At 28.7% G+C, this 18,569-nt stretch overlaps 1 protein-coding gene and 1 pseudogene across 1 annotated transcript; one reads left to right on the top strand and one right to left on the bottom strand.

The window, feature by feature from the left end:
- Positions 1–2,012: 2,012 nt before the first annotated feature.
- On the bottom strand, positions 2,013–9,978 carry LOC149061141 (uncharacterized; annotated as a pseudogene).
- Positions 9,979–16,869: 6,891 nt separating this feature from the next.
- Positions 16,870–18,352, top strand: LOC149061140 (52 kDa repressor of the inhibitor of the protein kinase-like). Its single transcript, XM_089216217.1, has 2 exons — positions 16,870–17,009; positions 17,081–18,352. Exons 1-2 carry the CDS (start codon positions 16,950–16,952, stop codon positions 18,260–18,262), a joined length of 1,242 nt encoding a protein of 413 aa, XP_089072343.1. The 5' UTR covers positions 16,870–16,949; the 3' UTR covers positions 18,263–18,352.
- Positions 18,353–18,569: the final 217 nt, after the last annotated feature.

Raw genomic sequence — 18,569 nt, 5'->3', positions numbered from 1 at the left:
GTTGAGGTTATAGGGGCTCGTATAGCAGCACCCTATATATATATATTTTACCTGTTGGGCCAGAAGGGCCAAATTATTGTATTTTTACTAGTCAGCCATAAGGGCTTTGATTTATTAGTATTATATTTTGTATACCTATCATTAGAAGGTTGCTGTGATTTTTATATTATATTGTGTTATTATTTGAATTATTTGTACATTACAGCAACTTAGTTACCAAAAATCGTGTTACCTTTATTTTTAATTTTAAGTATACACACCTACACACCCACCACACACTAGCACTCTCTGGTCTTGCTCGGCAACCCCGTCCACTTCCTTTGAGTTGCTACACACATATACACACATACACACGGTCGGTCGGTGTGTGAGTGCGCCGCGCGAAGTATTTTGTGACCGGACGTCACGGCCTATTATTGTGTCGTTCCCGGCCCGTACAGGAAGTGTGTATATATATATATATATAATGTACAACAATGTATAAAATACGTTCTAAATCTAGGGACGTCACGAATTCTAAAAACTGTATACATTTAAAGCGCCACCGATTCCTTTCAAAAAGACGCACCTCTTTATGAATGTAGTGGCGGCTCGTGGGTCTTAAATTAAGTAGCGCACATTCATAAAAATATAATCAATATTATGTACAATATAGTATATTTTATACATTGTATTAAATAATAATTGTTTGCAAATGTTAGTTACTTTACTTTTATTTTGTTTATATTTGTTCATATATATATATTTTTTTTTTGATCTAAGACGTCATACACAAGTACATAATATTAAATGCACAAGTAAAAATATTAAGATTGATGAACATTATTAGTTGGTACCTAATCGAAGTACCTATAATAAATTAGTTAAACTGTGAAGTTAAAAATACATTATAACGCCGTAACGACAGAAACATCCAAAATAATTTGCTGGAAACAATTAAATAGGTAATGTGTATGAAATATGAATGTGCTATTCCATTTTATTGCCAGTTGCGTGTTGTCATTTGTTTTTTAATTTGTACCTACCAGTATACCTATAGTAATAATTGTTTGCACTATTGCACTATTATACATATCCGATAGCTTTCCGCAATAACCAACACAAATATTATATTTTTATATAAATAAATAACATTTTAATAATATAGCGTAGGTATATTTAGTTATATTACTATAATACTATGTTTTAATTTTTTCTTATCTGGGTAGGTAGTGCACATATACATGATTAACCCCTGAGTATGGATAATATTATATCAATATAACTAAATATGATAAAATTATCACATTTTTGAGCCATTATTTTACACATATGTATTTCGGAATGACCTTGTCTAATTAAACATGTTATTCAACGATGGAATTGTATTTACAATTAATGTGTATGAACAAATAAGACCCATTATACACATAGGATTAGAAACAAACTCAAACAGTTGGTTATAGGTATCTCATATTATTATTAAAACTAGCTATATTAGCCCGTCGATGCTGGGTTAAAGTAAAAAATAAAATAAAATTGTTGAATAATTATATACATATAAATAACAGTGGTGAATTTATGGAGGGATATGGGGGATAGATCCGCACTTAGTCTCTTATTTGTTACTTATTTATAATATTGTGATGTCAATGGTAAGTGAACTACCCCCTCCTTTTGGAGAAATTAAATGTTTTCAAACGTATATTCCCTTTATGTCAAAATCATAAATACGCGACTGATAAATAAATATGAGGCTTGGGGTGACCACTGTCTTACGTTTAACTGCGGAAACGCTCTAAGGGTACGTACCGGCAATGGCGTGCTGACAAATTCCCAGCTCCGGGTGCAGTCATGAAAAAAACCACCCACCGGCTACTGACTCAGGGACGAGCCCCCCTCTAAAACATAAAAGTGCCTATCATGATGCATTAATGTTACAGTCGTGGTTATTAAGTAATACAAAAAATAAAAATGTTTTCTTTTTGTGTAATCTATAATAATAAAGAGCAAAACAATTAATTTACAAATATTTATTTGAATAAAGGGGCCTCTTCTAGCACTTTAGATGATCTTCCCAGTCTGTCAATTGCTTCATCCATATCAATACTGATGTCTTTTTTGCAAGATAGTAACATAACTACATAAGTGACTCAAGTCTCTCTTGTCCTACCGTTGTCCGTAATCGGTTTTTAATAATCTTAACCTGTTGATAAATAAAAATGAAGTTTTAACAATTATACCTAGGGCTGTTCGATTGTCATAATACATACTCGATTGTCAAAAGTACTAAATAATCGAAAATTTCGATTAATTGAAGATTTTTATCAATAAGTGCTAGAGTGCTCGATTGTTGAAATAGTCAGACATATCGATTAATCTATTAAAAAAATCGATTAATCTATTAAAACAATCAGTTAATATATAAAAACAATCGATTAATCGATAAAAGTTGAATGGTTTTGAGCATTGCTGAATTATATTTCCTGCTAGGTTTATGGTTTACTCATTTAAGATTTTTCAAATGCAATGACTTATCGTTACTCGTTAGATTAATATTTAATATACTTATTTTAAGTACACATAAGAGATGGCTTTCTTTTAAATTATAATTATATATTTTTTTGTAAAACAAAATAAAACACTTCTTTTGGAATTACTGTAATAGTTTTGTAACGTAGTAGTAACGTTTGTAACAATATTTAAATAGTATTTTTTTTTTAGTAAGTTCTGTAACAGTATTTAAATACTTAATCATTTAAAAAAAACTTGTTTCCTTTTAAGACTTAAGTATACATAAGAAATAAGTTAGTTTTACACACTATATAAATAATATAATATAATATAATTTTAAATTATAATTATATATTTTTTTGTAAAAACAAAACAAAATAAAACATTTTTCTTTAGTAATACTTTAATAGTATCTTATATTCTCATGTAATAATATTTAAATTTAATAATCATTTAAAAACTTAAAAAAAACTTGTTTTTTCAATTACACATAAGAAATAACTTTCTTTTAAATACTATATTCCTTTTTAAAAAACAAAATTAAAATTAAAAACAAAACAAAACATTCTTTTTTAGTAATTCAGACTGCAATAATAACTTTTGTACAATATTTAAATAATCATTTAAAAAAAATTAAAAAGGAACTTGTTTTTTCAATTACACATAAGAAATAACTTTTTTTTAAATAATATTTTAAAAAAAAAAAAAACAAAAACAAAACAAAGCAATAGTAACTTTTGTACAATATTTAAATAATCATTTAACAAAATTTAAAAGAAACTTGTTTTCTTTTAAGTACATATAAGAAATTACTTTCTTTTAATACTATAATTTAAAAAAAAAAAACAAAAACAAAATTAAAATTAAAAACAACACTTATTTTGGTAATAGTAACTTATATAAAATATTCAAATCATATATTTAAAAGGAACATTTAAAGTGGATTGCTCACATATTTTTTGTTCATTGACAAAAATATAAGTTGACTACAATGATAATCGGTCAATGATGCCCTAGTGTCTGTTATTATATTCCGAGCACGACTAAAGACTCTTTCTGATGCTACGCTGGTAGCTTGTACACTTAATAACTTTTTAGCAGTCACTGCAAGAATAGGAAACATACTATTATTTAATGACCACCACTTTATTGGATCTTGTTCATATGAAATTTTAGGAAGTTGAAAATAAGAAATAATTTCTTTTGAAATGTACATTACAGGTGTAGAATTTGAATCTTGTAATTGGTCCTACAGTAAATAGACAAAACAATAATAATTAGTACATTTAACAATAATACCTATATATGTATTACTGTATTAGTGTAATAATATTAAATATTCAAATAGTTTAAAATATTCTTACCATATTAACTGTTTCTGAGCTAAATTCAGGGTTGAAAATAGCGGAAAGTGATAATCCTTTAGTTTTTTTTATTTTGATGTACCATTGTACTAGAACTAAATGATGGTGAATCAGATTTGGATTGCCAATATTTCCAGTTTCGTAGACATTCTACTTGTAATGTATATTTGAATAAAGTTTCTTCTGCATTATCAAAATTAAACTGTTCTAATTTGAATCTTGGATCCAAAGCAGTACAAAATTGCAATATTATTGAATTGTTATACCGAGTATGAAGTACATCAATAATTGTTTTGAAAAATAGATTTTTTAACAGGGGTCAAAATAATTATCATGACTCATATCATTGTCAGTTTGTAACTCTTGATATTGCATTTTATTTTCCAACATTTTTATTACAGGAAGAATTGCAGATGCTGTTACATAAGATTCTGCAGATAAATTATCAGATATTACCTGTATTGGTTTCAATACTAACAAGATATTTTTTATTATTTTCATTTCATCTTCTGTTAGCATTTTTTCTTTATGCACACCTTTTTTATGGGTTTTCAGAAATGATGAAAGCGGAAGTTCTTGAGATATAACCACATCCAAAACATCTAGCATAGACCACCATCTTGTCTTTGAAAAAGAGGGAAATTTAGTTAACTTGAATCCATACCTTTCTTGTTCGATACTCAATATGTTGAAATATGCAAATATGTTTTGTATTTTTTTCACTTTTTCTATGATAGGTTTTATTTCTTGTAGAGAAAAAACTTTTTGGACCGAAGTGTTGAAGCTCTGACCAAAACAAGACACATGGGGTACCATTAAATTGTTAATAGCTTTAATGATATTTGCTCCAGAGTCCGTTGTAGCAGCACTAATAGAGATTCCTTTGTCAAATTTAAAATTGTATTCCATCAAAATAACTTGTAAGACATCTGCAATATTTTCCCCTGCGTGACTTTCACTAAGCTCTTCACATCCCAGACAAACACTATCTGAAAGTATAAAAAAAAATAACTTAAACAACATTATTTTAAATACTAGAGACGTTTTAATTAAATATTTACCAAGGTTAAAACATTCGTCCAAAAAGTGGCAAGTGATAGCTATGAATGGTTTATTGGCAACAGAAGTCCAACAATCTGTAGTTATTGATAAATATGGAACTTCTGACAATATTTGTTCAATCTTTAGCTTTGTCTCTTTAAATAAATCTGGAATTCTTTTATTAGTCAGAGTACTTCTGCTTGGTAATTGATAACTCGGATTTAACGCTTTTGTAAACAATTTAAATCATTCTTTTTCTACAATACTATATGGAATCATATCTAATGATATAAAATATGCTAGAGCTTTATCTAGTTTTAATTTTGTACATTTTGGCATAGATTTGAAGGTGAATGCAGTTATGGAAGTTTGCTGGACATGACCACTTTTTACTATTTTACTACTTGCAGCTGAAGTTTGTTCATCTGTTAGACTTGTTTGAGTATCACTTGATTCATTTTGAATATTACTGATATTATCCATTGATAGGTCGTGAGTAATGGTTGAACTAAAAATTTAAATTAAAACATAAAATGTTAATATAAATACTAAAAAACCAAAAATGTTGTAATAAATTCATATTTAAAAACAGGTAATTATTTTAAAAATACAAGTAGGTAGATACTGACCACTGACGTACTGTTAACGTAGCAGATAATTATTAATGATTATGTTTGAAATTAAAAGTTGGAACTTACCTATCTACCGCTGGTTTCTAAATCATCATCTATGTCTTCTGTACCTCTTTTTAATCTGTCTAGTTCATGATATTTATATTTATGAACCGATTTCAAGTGATTCCAGAGATTTGTGGTATTCGTACCAGAGTTCGTCAAGCTTTTGAGACAGATTTCACACTTCGCTCTTGGACCACATTCGGAATTTTTAAAAACGTTTCACACTTGACTCATTTTGATGACTAAGCTTTAAATTCAAGCCAAGCTGCTAAGTAAAAACTAAAGACGAAACGGCAGTCGGACGCTAAAACATATGCTCACTGCTTAATAACACGAATACTGGAAATCAGTTTCAGTATACTTACCTAACCTAACTATAACAACTATAGACTGTATTATCATTTATTTTAATGTTGATAGTCAAAATATGGTATAATATTTTTACCTTGGCGACCACGGTTATACTTGATACCGAGTTCGTTAAAAATGTACATTCGTTTCGGTTAATTGATAATTCGATTAATCGGGTAATGCGATTAATCGGTGGTGAATACTTTTAAAAAAAATAATCGATTAATCGAAACAATCGAACAGCCCTAATTATACCTACCTAAGTACATACAAATTGTATTTATACTCGGAATAAATATACATTTTATTGCACCTTAAATCATTAATTTATTTTTTACAAAAAAGTGACAAAAAATTGTTAATTTTTAAATAATTAATATCACTTTTTTTTTCGTTTCCTAACATTAATTTAATAAGAAGGTTAATAATAAGATATTTAAAAATTTAAACGGCATTCAAATTTAGTGTATGTCTGTATTCAATATTATTACATTTTTAATAATAATACATGTTGGGTTTTGCGACAATAAGGTGAAATTCTGCATTATAATTTTAGTACAAAATTGTAAAAAGGTGCTATATTAATATTTAATTCATAACAAAATGGGTTTAATTATAACATATTTGTTTAGAGCACTTAATTAACATTTCTTATAAAGATTTAAGCATAAGTACTACTCAATTAATGAAACTTCATAATACTTTTGTTGCAAATTAACAGCAGAGCTTAAAAAAAATTAATTAATAATAAGTTAGTAGTTTTACCTTAGAAAATTTGCGTTCAGCAGAAGCAGATGAGGCTGGAATTGTACACATGCCCTTAAAAGCCAAGTATAAGTTTGGAAATGAAGCTAGTAAGCCAAATGAACTAATAAGTTGAATCATTCGTACAGAAAACCCTAATTCTTTAAGATTGTATTTCAAAGCTATCTCATCATCATTATCATTTTTGTCGCTATCAACATTTTTTTCTGCATATCTAGCTTCCAATGATTCAAAATTTGCTGCAAACATTAGATACTCGGACTGTAAATTATCCACATTAATTTCTGGCAACCATTTTGATATATCCATAAAAGTATTTGGAGGAAGTGACACACTGTTTGCAGCATCATTGAGCCGTGAATAAGAAAAAAACTAAGATCAGTCAATACACCGCGATTTGATTTAAAACGACTATCTATAGTCCCAATTATAACATCGAATGTATAAAAATAAACGTTGGTTTTTAATTTAATAATAGCATCAACAGGGGCTTCATCGCTGCAAAATTCATCTACCATTTTCTTCATCCTTCTTATACGTTCTTTTTTTAAATTTGTTTCTTCTAGTTCATGTAGTATATCAAAGTCTTTTGCTTCATTCATTAAGATTTTAAACGACTCTTCGGTTCTTAATTTTATCAATTGCTTTTTGGCACTGTCAATCAAAATTAATGCTTGAATAAAATCTAAAGTAGATGATTGTAAATATCTCGAGAGAGGTGATGTTACATTAAATATCTTTTTCATTAACATCATGGTCAATATAAATTTAAATGAAGTTATATTTTGGTAAACACTTTTAGCTTGAGATGATGTGCTGGTGTCAGTTGATTTTGTGAGGTGTTCTAAAGACTCCACAACAGCCAAGTACTTTGTAAAAACTACATTAATTGCGCGGTCGTGTGAGGTCCAGCGGGTGGTTGATAGATTTTTCATTCTAAATACCCGTGCATTTGGATACAATACAATTTGCGAATCAACAAAGTCTGCTGTCCGTTTTCTAGCAGACATAAATGTAGTCAGGGATTGGATGTTAGAAATAAATGTTTTAATTTCAATACTTGACTCGCAAACATCTACAACGACAAGATTTAACACATGTGCGAAACATCAAATGTAGACAGCTCTTGGATTCTGGGATTGTACATATGTTCTTAATCCCTGATACTCGCCTTGCATTGAACTTGCACCATCATACGCTTGCGAAATAAGTTCTTCTTTCCAATTTAATTTATACTTTTCATAAATATTATTAAAAGTATTGAACAAACCTTTTCCACTAGCCACTTGTAGTGCAAGTAAACGTTCTTGAATTTTACCATCATTAGTTACAAATCTTACTACAAAGGCCAACTGCTCTAACTTGGACAAGTCTGTTGTGGTGTCTATAATTAGAGCAAAAGCACCACTACTTTTTAATTCAACAATTATTTTTTCTCGAACCATTTCACTTAATATTATTAACATTTTATTTTGGGTATTGTTGGATAAAAATGTCAAACAATTTTTTTTTTCACTAATTTTACATAAGTGATGTGAAAGATAAGGATTCTGTGGTAGACGCAGGGGGTTTGGGGGTTTGGGGGTTTGGGGGTTCAACCCCCCCCCCCCCCCCGAAATGAATGGATGATTAATTTAAAACGTAATAGTTATTTTATCTTATGTACCTAAAATTACAGAGTTGTTTTGTTTAAAACATTTTGTTTTAAACATGTTTAAAACAACTAAATAAAACAAATTGAAATTTGTCTTAATCATTTAAAACAGTTGAATAAAACAAACAAAAAAATTATAGCTGAATTTCAATTAAAAAAAAAAAATAAATAAATTTGGACCACATATTAACATATTACAATCGTATTTCAAATAAATTTATATTTTATGGTTTTATGCAATCAGTAAAACAACCGGGTGTTTATTTTCTTAAGAAGTTTCTAGCAGAAGGGGGAAAACTTTAAAATTATGTTCAAAAAGGTTTTTTAAATTAAAATTTGTAGTAACAATTCTATAGCGTTTATTTGTATTAACTTAATAGTTAATTATAAACAGTTGTAAATAATTAAAAACTAAATTAAAAATACTATTTCATAAAGAACAATATGACATAAATTATTGCTTTTCAGTTTTCACTTCTTCAGTCTTTGAAAATATAATAATACCTATTGGTATAATATTAAAAATAAATAATAAAGGTAACATAGATACATTGCTTTTTCTTTTCAGTCTGAAAATTATATAAAAATCTTATTGATAAATTAACAAAATCAAAATTGTGATTAACTTTAACAGTTTAACATATTAATAATTATTATTTAATCATAAGTGAAATCTTTGTTCAGTGATTTAAAAATAGTAACTAATTTTGACGATTTTTAAATTCCAAGTCTGTTTCTTAGTTTCGAATGAACAAGGCCATACGAAGAAAATATGCGTTCAACTCCAGCTGAAGAAGCACTAGCAGTAAATAATTTTGTAACTAGTGATAGCATTTCTGAAGAAACATTTTTTTTTAATGATAACCACCAAGTTAAAGGTTTAACTTGACTGACTGTTCGTTCTTTAAAAAGATAGTCTTTAAAAGGATATGCTTCAGCTTGATATGTTATTATTTCTGGCATAATTTCTTGGTGATATAAATTTATAAAATCTAGAGTAGAATCCATTTGATCAGAATTTAATTTTATTCCTCTATATTTAGGATCCAAAATATAAGCTAATAAATGGTATTCTGTCACTGCCATGTCAAACCTTTTAGTAGCTTTTTCAATCATCAAATCATTGCAAACCTCAAGTTCAAAAAACTGTTTTAATTCCAACCATAAATGAGTTGCTTCACTTAAAGTACATCCATCTGCCTGAACTTTGTCTAATGTTATACTTATTTTTTTTAATTTCACAAGATAGTCTTTTGCAGTCATTTTCATTTCTGTATCTTTAACCTTAGAAAATATTGCAGGATTACATGCAGTCCGGTTCTCATCACACACTTTATATAATATGTGCCAGTTGTCCAAATAACACTGAATCGTGTCTGAAAGTGTATTCCACCTAACATCTCGAGGAATAATTAGAGACTTCCCTCCTTCAAGTTTGTATTTGGCAGCAAAGAAATGTGTGTTTCTAAAATATTTAAAGATTGATTTTATATGACTCTTTACACCTTCAGCTTCTATGTCATGCGCAAATAAATTTAATAAATGAGCTGAGCAGCCGTAAGTTATAATATGTTTATTATTAAGTCCTTCACTCTGAATCACTCATAGCTAAGTTAGTTTTCATTTTACTCATATTACTAGCATTATCGGTAACATCACTGCCAACAGTACAACCAAAACTTTCACATAATTTAATAGTGCTTTCTGCTAATTGAACAAGATAATCCCATGTATGACTATGGTCTTTGGTGTCGATAGTATCTAACAAGTATACAGCATTTTTAGTGTCGCTCATATCAGCTACATCTACAGCTGCACACCAAGGTCACATATAATTGCCGATTCCCCCACTCGAAACCAAACGTATTTTACACAGACAGACGGTGTTCAGACTGAGCTGCACACCAGTTGATGAGTATTTGTTGCATAATTCGATTACATATTAGGAGTATAATAATAAATATAGTCGTTTGTTTGTTTTTAACATTTAATTTTTTTATATAATAAATACAGTTTAACAGAATATATTGTATTAACATTTATTTATTATTAGGTATACATTTTTATTATACATTTTCACTATTATATCTAAGTAATCTATGTGGTGTGCGCACACCTGCACACCTAGGCACGAGCCGCCACTGCATAATCGATATAATATTATTTGCACTGCTACATTATGATTAATGGGTTTCCCTATTTCGTTTACTCGTTAAACGTTAAACGTTACACGTTATAATCTATTGTATTTATTTATATGTTATAATATGACATGTAGTCGTAGTGTATAGGTCATGCGATAACGATCAACAATAGTCAATCGTTTCCTTCGATATTCAGATAATATCAATGTTCCTATGTACCTATATAATATTGTATTACGGTCATTACGGGTGTGCACATTGTCAAGGCATTAAGTCCGAATTAGACATTAGTTAATGTAAATTAGTGTTATATTATTATTATAAAATTGAAAATGAAAAGACAAAATACATCTATAACCGACTATTTTAAAAACTCATCTTCCAAATCCAAAACAATAATTGAAAAAAACGAAGGTAATTACTATTATTATATATTTTTCGTAGTGTCTTAAAACGAATTTATTGATACGTATAGTTTATTATCTTTAATGTATATTGTGTATTAAAAGTGGACAATGACAATAACAAAGACATTGACGACCCTGGTGTCCCCGTAACATTAGAAGAGAGTCCTACAACAAAAAAACAAAAAAATATTGTGTCACAAGTAACTTCAAATCATAAGGTTAGTTAAACTAAATTAGATTATTTTTTTATATCGAAATTTAATATGGATAACATAAACATTTAAACTAACCATGCAAGTATGGCGCGTCGTCTTAAATTATACAATTTGTGTTTTAGTATTTTTAATTCAAAATTATAGACTGAATGATAGGTATCATTGTATACGAAATACGATTCTGAACGGAGATGATTTGTCAGCCTAGGTCCTAAGATATACTAATATACTATATCACATTTAAATAAACATAAACGAATATTTCAAATGTCTATAAATAGCATTAAAATAAGCGAAATATTTTGAAAATTAAATCATGTAAAGAAAATGGCAATCTAAATAACTGTAGAAATTTTCAAGTATCCATGACTTATACTTTTTGAATATTAATAAAAATTTAAATCGTTTGAGGATAAATCGTAATCGTAATTCACGCTACTTCGTGAAAATTTAAAATTTAATTGTGCTTAAAATTTTTTCTGTAATGATGATTCGAGTTTTCTCTATAGCTACTTTAAGGAAAACTTGTGGAAGACATAGTGTTGAATTTTTTATCCTTAGATACAAACACAAAAATTTTATGATTTTTCAACTTCAAAATTATTTGCAAATTTTGGCGATTTTGACATATTTCGTAAAAGTTTTAACTATTAACGCTTATAAAAAAAAATTGTGACTAACGATTTTGGATTTTTTTTAACTACTATAAGAACAACTCATAAGGAACCTTGTATTAAATTTTCAAGTATTTTTGGCCATCCAAAATTTTGAAATCGAAGCATTACCTCGACTAGTTATGCTGTACACAGACACAAAAAAAAAAAATTTTTAAAAACACACATCATTATAAAATCAATACCAAAAAATGATGTTAAATATGAATTATGTTGAATTTCTATTATATCCGTAGGATTTTTAGAATGACATACCAAATTTTTGTCGACAAACATTAAATGATGGTGATAATATAATGTTATAATGCATTCTTGGATGCCAAAAATTGATTTCAAGTTCCCGACTTCAGGCGATCGAAATTTTAAATTTCAGTATTCTTGGTGTCGTTCTTTCGTATGGTTAGTGTATTCAGCTAAAGAAGATGGAGCATATTGCCGATATTGCGTATCATTTGGTTTAAAATCTATTGGTAAAGGAGGTCATGAACGTCCGAATTTTTTTGTTGAAACTGCGTTTAGAGACTGGAAAAAAGCTCTTGAAAAGTTCAGAAAACATCAAACAAAAAAATATCATAAAGATGCTGTGGAAGATGGTCAAAATTACAAATTGGTTTACGAAAATAAAAAAAATGACGTGATCACTGTAATCGACAAGGGAAGAAAAAAACAACAACTTGAAAATAGACAAAAAAAAATTGATTCCTATCATCCGAGCCATTTTGTTTTGCGGTAGACAGGGTATTGCAATGCGAGGTCATCGTGATGATGGTAATTTATTAATAGACATGCCAAAAGAAAACGATGGAAATTTCCGAGCGTGGCTTCGATTTGCTATTGAAAGCGGTGATCATGCTTTGGAGAATCATTTCAAAACTGCGAGTGCTAATGCAATGTACACAAACCATCGCATTGAAAATGAAATTATTGATACATCAGGAAAGTTAATCACAGCCAATATTGTGCAACGAATTAACAAATCAAGATATTTTACTGTGATTGCCGACGAAAGCACTGATATAAGCGGCATAGAGCAATTTTCTATGTGTTTTCGATATGTCGATAAGTGTGATGGTGAATATGTAATTAGAGAAGACTTTGTATGCTTTGTTCCTGTAGTAGACGTTACCGGGAAAGGGCTATTAACTACAATGAAGAACATTGGTATAAACCTGGCTTATATGAGGGGCCAAGGTAAGCCTGAATACTTGACTATGTTTGTGCTATTGTAGTTTTCTGGTTTATTTATTATTACTTTTTTTTTAAACTAACTGAAATGACAGCAGCAGACATAAGGATATCTGCTGAGTTTTTAAGAAATGAATACAGTACAGATTTGGGAACTACATTTTCCAATGAATGTATTCATTTTGGCAGTTATTTAAAAACCATTTCCAAGACTCCTCAAAGTATACGAGATATGTTAGTGTTTATAAGAAAAAATGATTTAAAGGATATCTTTCCTTATGATGTATTGCTTTAAGAATGTTATTGTGTACTCCAGTTAGTAACTGTTCAACTGAGAGATCATTTTCAGCCCTAAAACGCATAAAATCATACTTAAGGTCAAACGAAGAAAGACTATCTGCATTAGCAATTATGAATATAGCAGCTGATGTCACTACCACAGTAAGCTATGATGATATTATCAAGAATTTGCTCAAGACCGTGCTCGACGAAAAATATAATTACCTACATTTTTTTTAAATATTGTTTGTTAACTGTTGAAGTATATAAATATCTATATTAAATATATTTATATTTATTATCTACAAAAAATATTAATTGTATATTTCTTGGTGGGGATGAGGGGGGCGCTAGTAAAATGTTGCCCTAGGGAGCTTAATGTCTAAATGCGCCACTGGCTCAACATCTTTCAAAAGTTATACCATGTACGTCAAAATTTGGTGAGAATTTCAAGTACCTATCTACAGTTTTAAGTTTTTGAGAAACAGCCAAATCTAAAATTCTATTTTGTCAAAAACTGGTGTTGCTAAAAAATACATTCATCACTCCGTTCCAAATCTAAAATAATAAAAATAATAAAATGTCTTGTACTCGGTACTGAAGAAATGAGTAGGTATTAAAAGTGTCTAGGTTACCACAAAAGTGAAATAAAAATTTTGAAGTCACAAACTCCTATGATTTTTACATATAATAATATTTACAGATACAACTTGTATATTTATACTTAACTTAAAACTAAATTTTAATATTTTTTTAAATAATTTCAATTAGTAAAAAAAATATTATATTTTCTAAATTTTCATTACAACAAGCAAATAGCAAGCATAAGTTAAATTGATAAATAATTATTTTTACCTTGTGCAACAGTATCTTCATTGATTGGCAGGGCCGGCGTTAATGGTGGGTGTGGGGGGGTGTCACACCCCCCTACTTGGTATTTTTATGTTAATTAGTCGGCAAATTATTATTTGTATAAGAAGTCGGCAAATTTAAAAATAAAGGTAAAAAGTAGAAAAAGTACCTACTTATTTATTATTGATTATTGATACACAAAAAAAAAATTGTGAATTTTAAATATTATTATTAATTATTATGGTTTCACAATTTTGATGAGTTACAGGTCTGGTAGATTATTTTTTGCTTATGTCATATTTTGAGGCACCCTGAAACGGCTGAAACTACAACAGTGCAATCAGTTTATTTATTATCATCAGTATTGCGGATATAAATAGATTATTAATAGCATTGGTTGTATTTTCCTATTTAGTATTTTACAATACACATCAAAATGTTGTTATCGACGTTATCGTTTTCATTTTATAAATTGAAATTTATTCTATCGACTCCTGTTGTGTTGTTATTGTGTTATATTGTTGGTATTTTCAATTTTGTTAAAAATGAATACGAGTAAAAAGAGAAAAAGGACAAAACTCGAATGCTTAACCTGTGGTAGCACATTCGACGACGATTATAGAAGAAAACATGAATTAAATGTACACGGTGGTAACAGAATAAACGTGAAACATTTTGGCGCTCCTGACAATCCATTTATAGCAGCATCTGCACTGTGTAAAAGGAAAAGTGTACAGCTATCAACAAATAATGAGGAGGTATGATTTGTTTTAGCTTTAGAATTTAAAACCTTCAGATATTTAAGTATATTTATTTATTAGTTTATTCATTATTATTTATTATAAAATAATTTAAACTTTGTGTATAATATAATATAATAAATTAAGATTTTTTCTGAATTTTAAATTTCTGTTTTTAATATGTAGGACAAAGGCCATTTTTCTACCCTATCTTTGGAAACTGTACCTGTACAACTGATATCTTCAGATATACCAAATATTACAAGTAAATTAGATTATTTACACGTTGGTTTTTTACAAAAATCAAATTATATTATTTCAAAATATACTAATTGTTAATAGATAAACAAGACATTGAACTAGTTGAACTAGGAAAATGCATGGAATCTAGAACTGAAGAACCAGAAAAAGGTATGTTAAAACATATCTTATTAATTATATTATTTCAAAATATACTAATTGTTAATAGATAAACAAAACATTGAACTAGTTGAACTAGGAAAATGCATGGAATCTATAACTGAAGAACCAGAAAAAGGTATGTTAAAATATATCTTATTAATTATTTATCATGATATAACTGTAAATCTCTGTAAATATAATACTTATGTATTTTATACCAGATAATATTATAGATGAACTAAAATATGAAGAAAATGGTAAAATAATTGAATCTGATGTCTGCCAACAAGGTGAATACTGAGTTGTATAATTTTTATTTTTATTATTGATAATATTTATTATAAGTATTATTTATAATTAATTAATTTTTAGATACCTACATTTTGCAAAATGTACTATTATATTAAACTAAAATCTATCTCTAAATCAGTACAAAATATTTGTGCTCGTGGATTAGTTTTTGATTAAGTATGTTATATTTATATTTATGTATTATATTTCAACAGGTATTGAATGTATTAGTACAACTAGTCATAATGATTGGGTTGTATGTGCTGGTATGCTTGAATCACTAGTTAACCGTTTTCAACAATGTAGTAGACTTTTAACCACAATTAAAAGTGAATCTTCACCAAACCCAATATTATTTTTAATTGAGACTTCACATATCATAACTTCTATTGAAATTGAATCTAAACAATATTTAATAACAACTGAACAAGTTTTAAGCTCTTTAATACCTAATGAAACTGTTGAATCTGGAAATATTTTGGATAGTTTTCCAGAACATGATCCTGGAAAGAGAGAAATAGTAAAATCATCATCTCAGAGAAAGTATCTTTTGAGTCTTGGGCCATATCAACCTAAATTGGCCAAATATCCAAAAAACTTAAATATTCCTACAGAAAAACAAAGCCAATTTACCTCATTATGGTTCAATGAATTTCCTCACTTGGAATATAGTATACAAAAAGATGCAGCATTTTGTTTTATTTGTTCTCTATTTCCTAATGGCCCTAATAGAAGTTTTGCCGATCCAGCATGGGTTGTAAGTGGTGTTCGAAATTGGCATCAAATGAAGGGGAGGGGAAAAAATAAACAAGGAAAACTGGCTCTACATTTTTCTTCAAAATCACACAACTCAGCATTGATTGATTTTAGAAATTTTTTAACTTCCTCAAACCATATTGACTGCATTCTTAACAAGGTAAATAGACAACAAGCAATTGAAGTAGAACATAAAATACATTTTCATAAAGAAGTGATTACTATATTGTTAGATATTGCCCGTACCCTTGCACGCCAAGGACTTGCGTTCCGCGGTGATATGAATGAGGAGAACGGAAATTTTAATCAATTGGTTCTGTTAATATCGAGGCATAATCCAGCTATGAAAAGATGGCTTGATGATAAAAAATTTAGAAAACACAATGTGACTTATCTTAGCCATGATTCCCAAAATGAATTTATTGACTTACTAGCAGATGAAACAAAGAACACAATTATTGAAGAAGTTAAAAAATCTGATTTTTTTTCCGTGATGGCTGATACAACACCAGATGTTTCACATCAAGATCAATTATCAATTTGTTTACGGTACGTAGATCCTTGTGGAGAAGTTTCTGAAAGATTAGTAGCAGTGTGTGAAGCTTTTGATAAAACTGGTCTGGGAATCGCTGAGAACATTAAAGAAATAATACAAAAAAATGGTCTACCATGTGAAAATATTGCTTTTCAGTCTTATGACTTTGCAAGTAGCATGTCTGGTAAGATAAACGGAACCCAGCAGAAACTATCTGATCTTGTTGGTCATATAATTTATTTTATTCCTTGTCAGGCCCATCGAATAAATACTTTCTTGGAACATAGTTGTGATGCAAGTTCAATGATTGGGGACTTATTTTCTAATCTTGAGGAATTGTATGTTTTTTTTTCATCGAGTACTAAAAGATACGCCCATTTACACTCCAAGTTAACCGAGATAGAAAATTCTTTACATTTACGGAACCTTTCAAAAACCAGGTGGACTGCCCGAGCGGGGTCAATAAAAGCTGTATGGATATCTTATGAGATAATTTTAGAAGCACTTCAAGTAATGTCTTCTGCTCAGAAAATGGATAAAAAAACAAGAACACAAGCTTTTGGACTTTCAAAAAAAATGTTATCATTTGATTTTATTGTTGCTATGTATTTTATGAAGAACATTATGTATAAAATGAAAATTTTAACAGAAAAACTTGAAGCGATAGAACTAAATGTAATTGATGCATTAATGTTATTAAATAATACTATTGAAATTTTAAAAGACATTAATAACGACGATATAGGTATGAATAACCTTGTAGAAAGTTCAATACAATTTGCTTGTAAATTAGGGATTGATCCTAATTACGATTTTAATCGAGTTCATAGAAGACGATTGAAACCCAATAGATTAGATTCAAATCCAATTACACAAACAAACTTTGATATGAAAACATTTTATAGATCAGAATTCAAAAGAGTTCTAGACACATTAATAACATTATCTTCAGAGCATTTAAAGAAATGTATGACTACTATCGAACCTCTTTTCAAAGTATTTTCGACACCTTTACAACCCAATTATATTGCAGACAATTTCAAAAAAATTATTGAACTATTTCCTCCAGGAAGTTCTGCATCCAAATTAACAGACTATGATGGAATTTTTTCCGAGTTTTTAATACTAGTTCATCATTGTAAGGGTATGTTAAATTTATTAGAAATATTAAAAACCTCAGAATCTTTTAAACACCTTTTACCAAATGTGAACATGATGCTACGGTTGGTGTTTACAGCTCCCATTAGTACTGCATCTAATGAACGGGCATTTAGTAAATTAAAAATGGTGAAGAACTATTTAAGATCTACTACGTCTAATGATCGCCTACAAAATTTAATGCTGCTGAACTCAAACAAAGATATTTTGGATAATGTTAATATAACAATGCTTGTTGATAAATGGTCACTTTTGAAAGAAAGAAGAATAATTATGTAAAAATTAAATATCTTATAGAAATATTATAATCTATGTGTATTGTATAACCTACCATATTTTATATTTTGAATGCAAGTAATTTGATAAATACATGAGTACATGACAACATTTTAACAAATTTTAATTATTATTTTTTTTTTTAAGTCGGCAAATTTACCATAGCACACCCCCCCACTTGTTATTCATTCACGCCGGCCCTGTTGATTGGTTTTTTGATTTGATTAACATTGTTGTTTACCATCAGATTATCAATGGAATGGGCTAAAAGTAAAAGTAAAAACATAAGAAATTGTATGTATTTTAATGT

Source organism: Diuraphis noxia, unplaced genomic scaffold, assembly GCF_037042655.1.
Source record: "Diuraphis noxia isolate RWA-SAM2 unplaced genomic scaffold, SU_Dnox_SAM2 contig0001, whole genome shotgun sequence".
NCBI lineage: Eukaryota > Metazoa > Arthropoda > Insecta > Hemiptera > Aphididae > Diuraphis > Diuraphis noxia.
Note: the sequence above shows the minus strand (reverse complement) of the source record. Positions and strands in the feature narration are given on the sequence as shown.

Bases quoted from the DNA above. Each gene is read 5' to 3' on its own strand.
- LOC149061140 (XM_089216217.1), top strand. From the start codon at position 16,950: ATGGTCTACCATGTGAAAATATTGCTTTTCAGTCTTATGACTTTGCAA. The intron at 17,010-17,080 runs GTAAGATAAACG...ATTCCTTGTCAG, and splicing joins CTTTGCAAGTAGCATGTCTG to GCCCATCGAATAAATACTTT.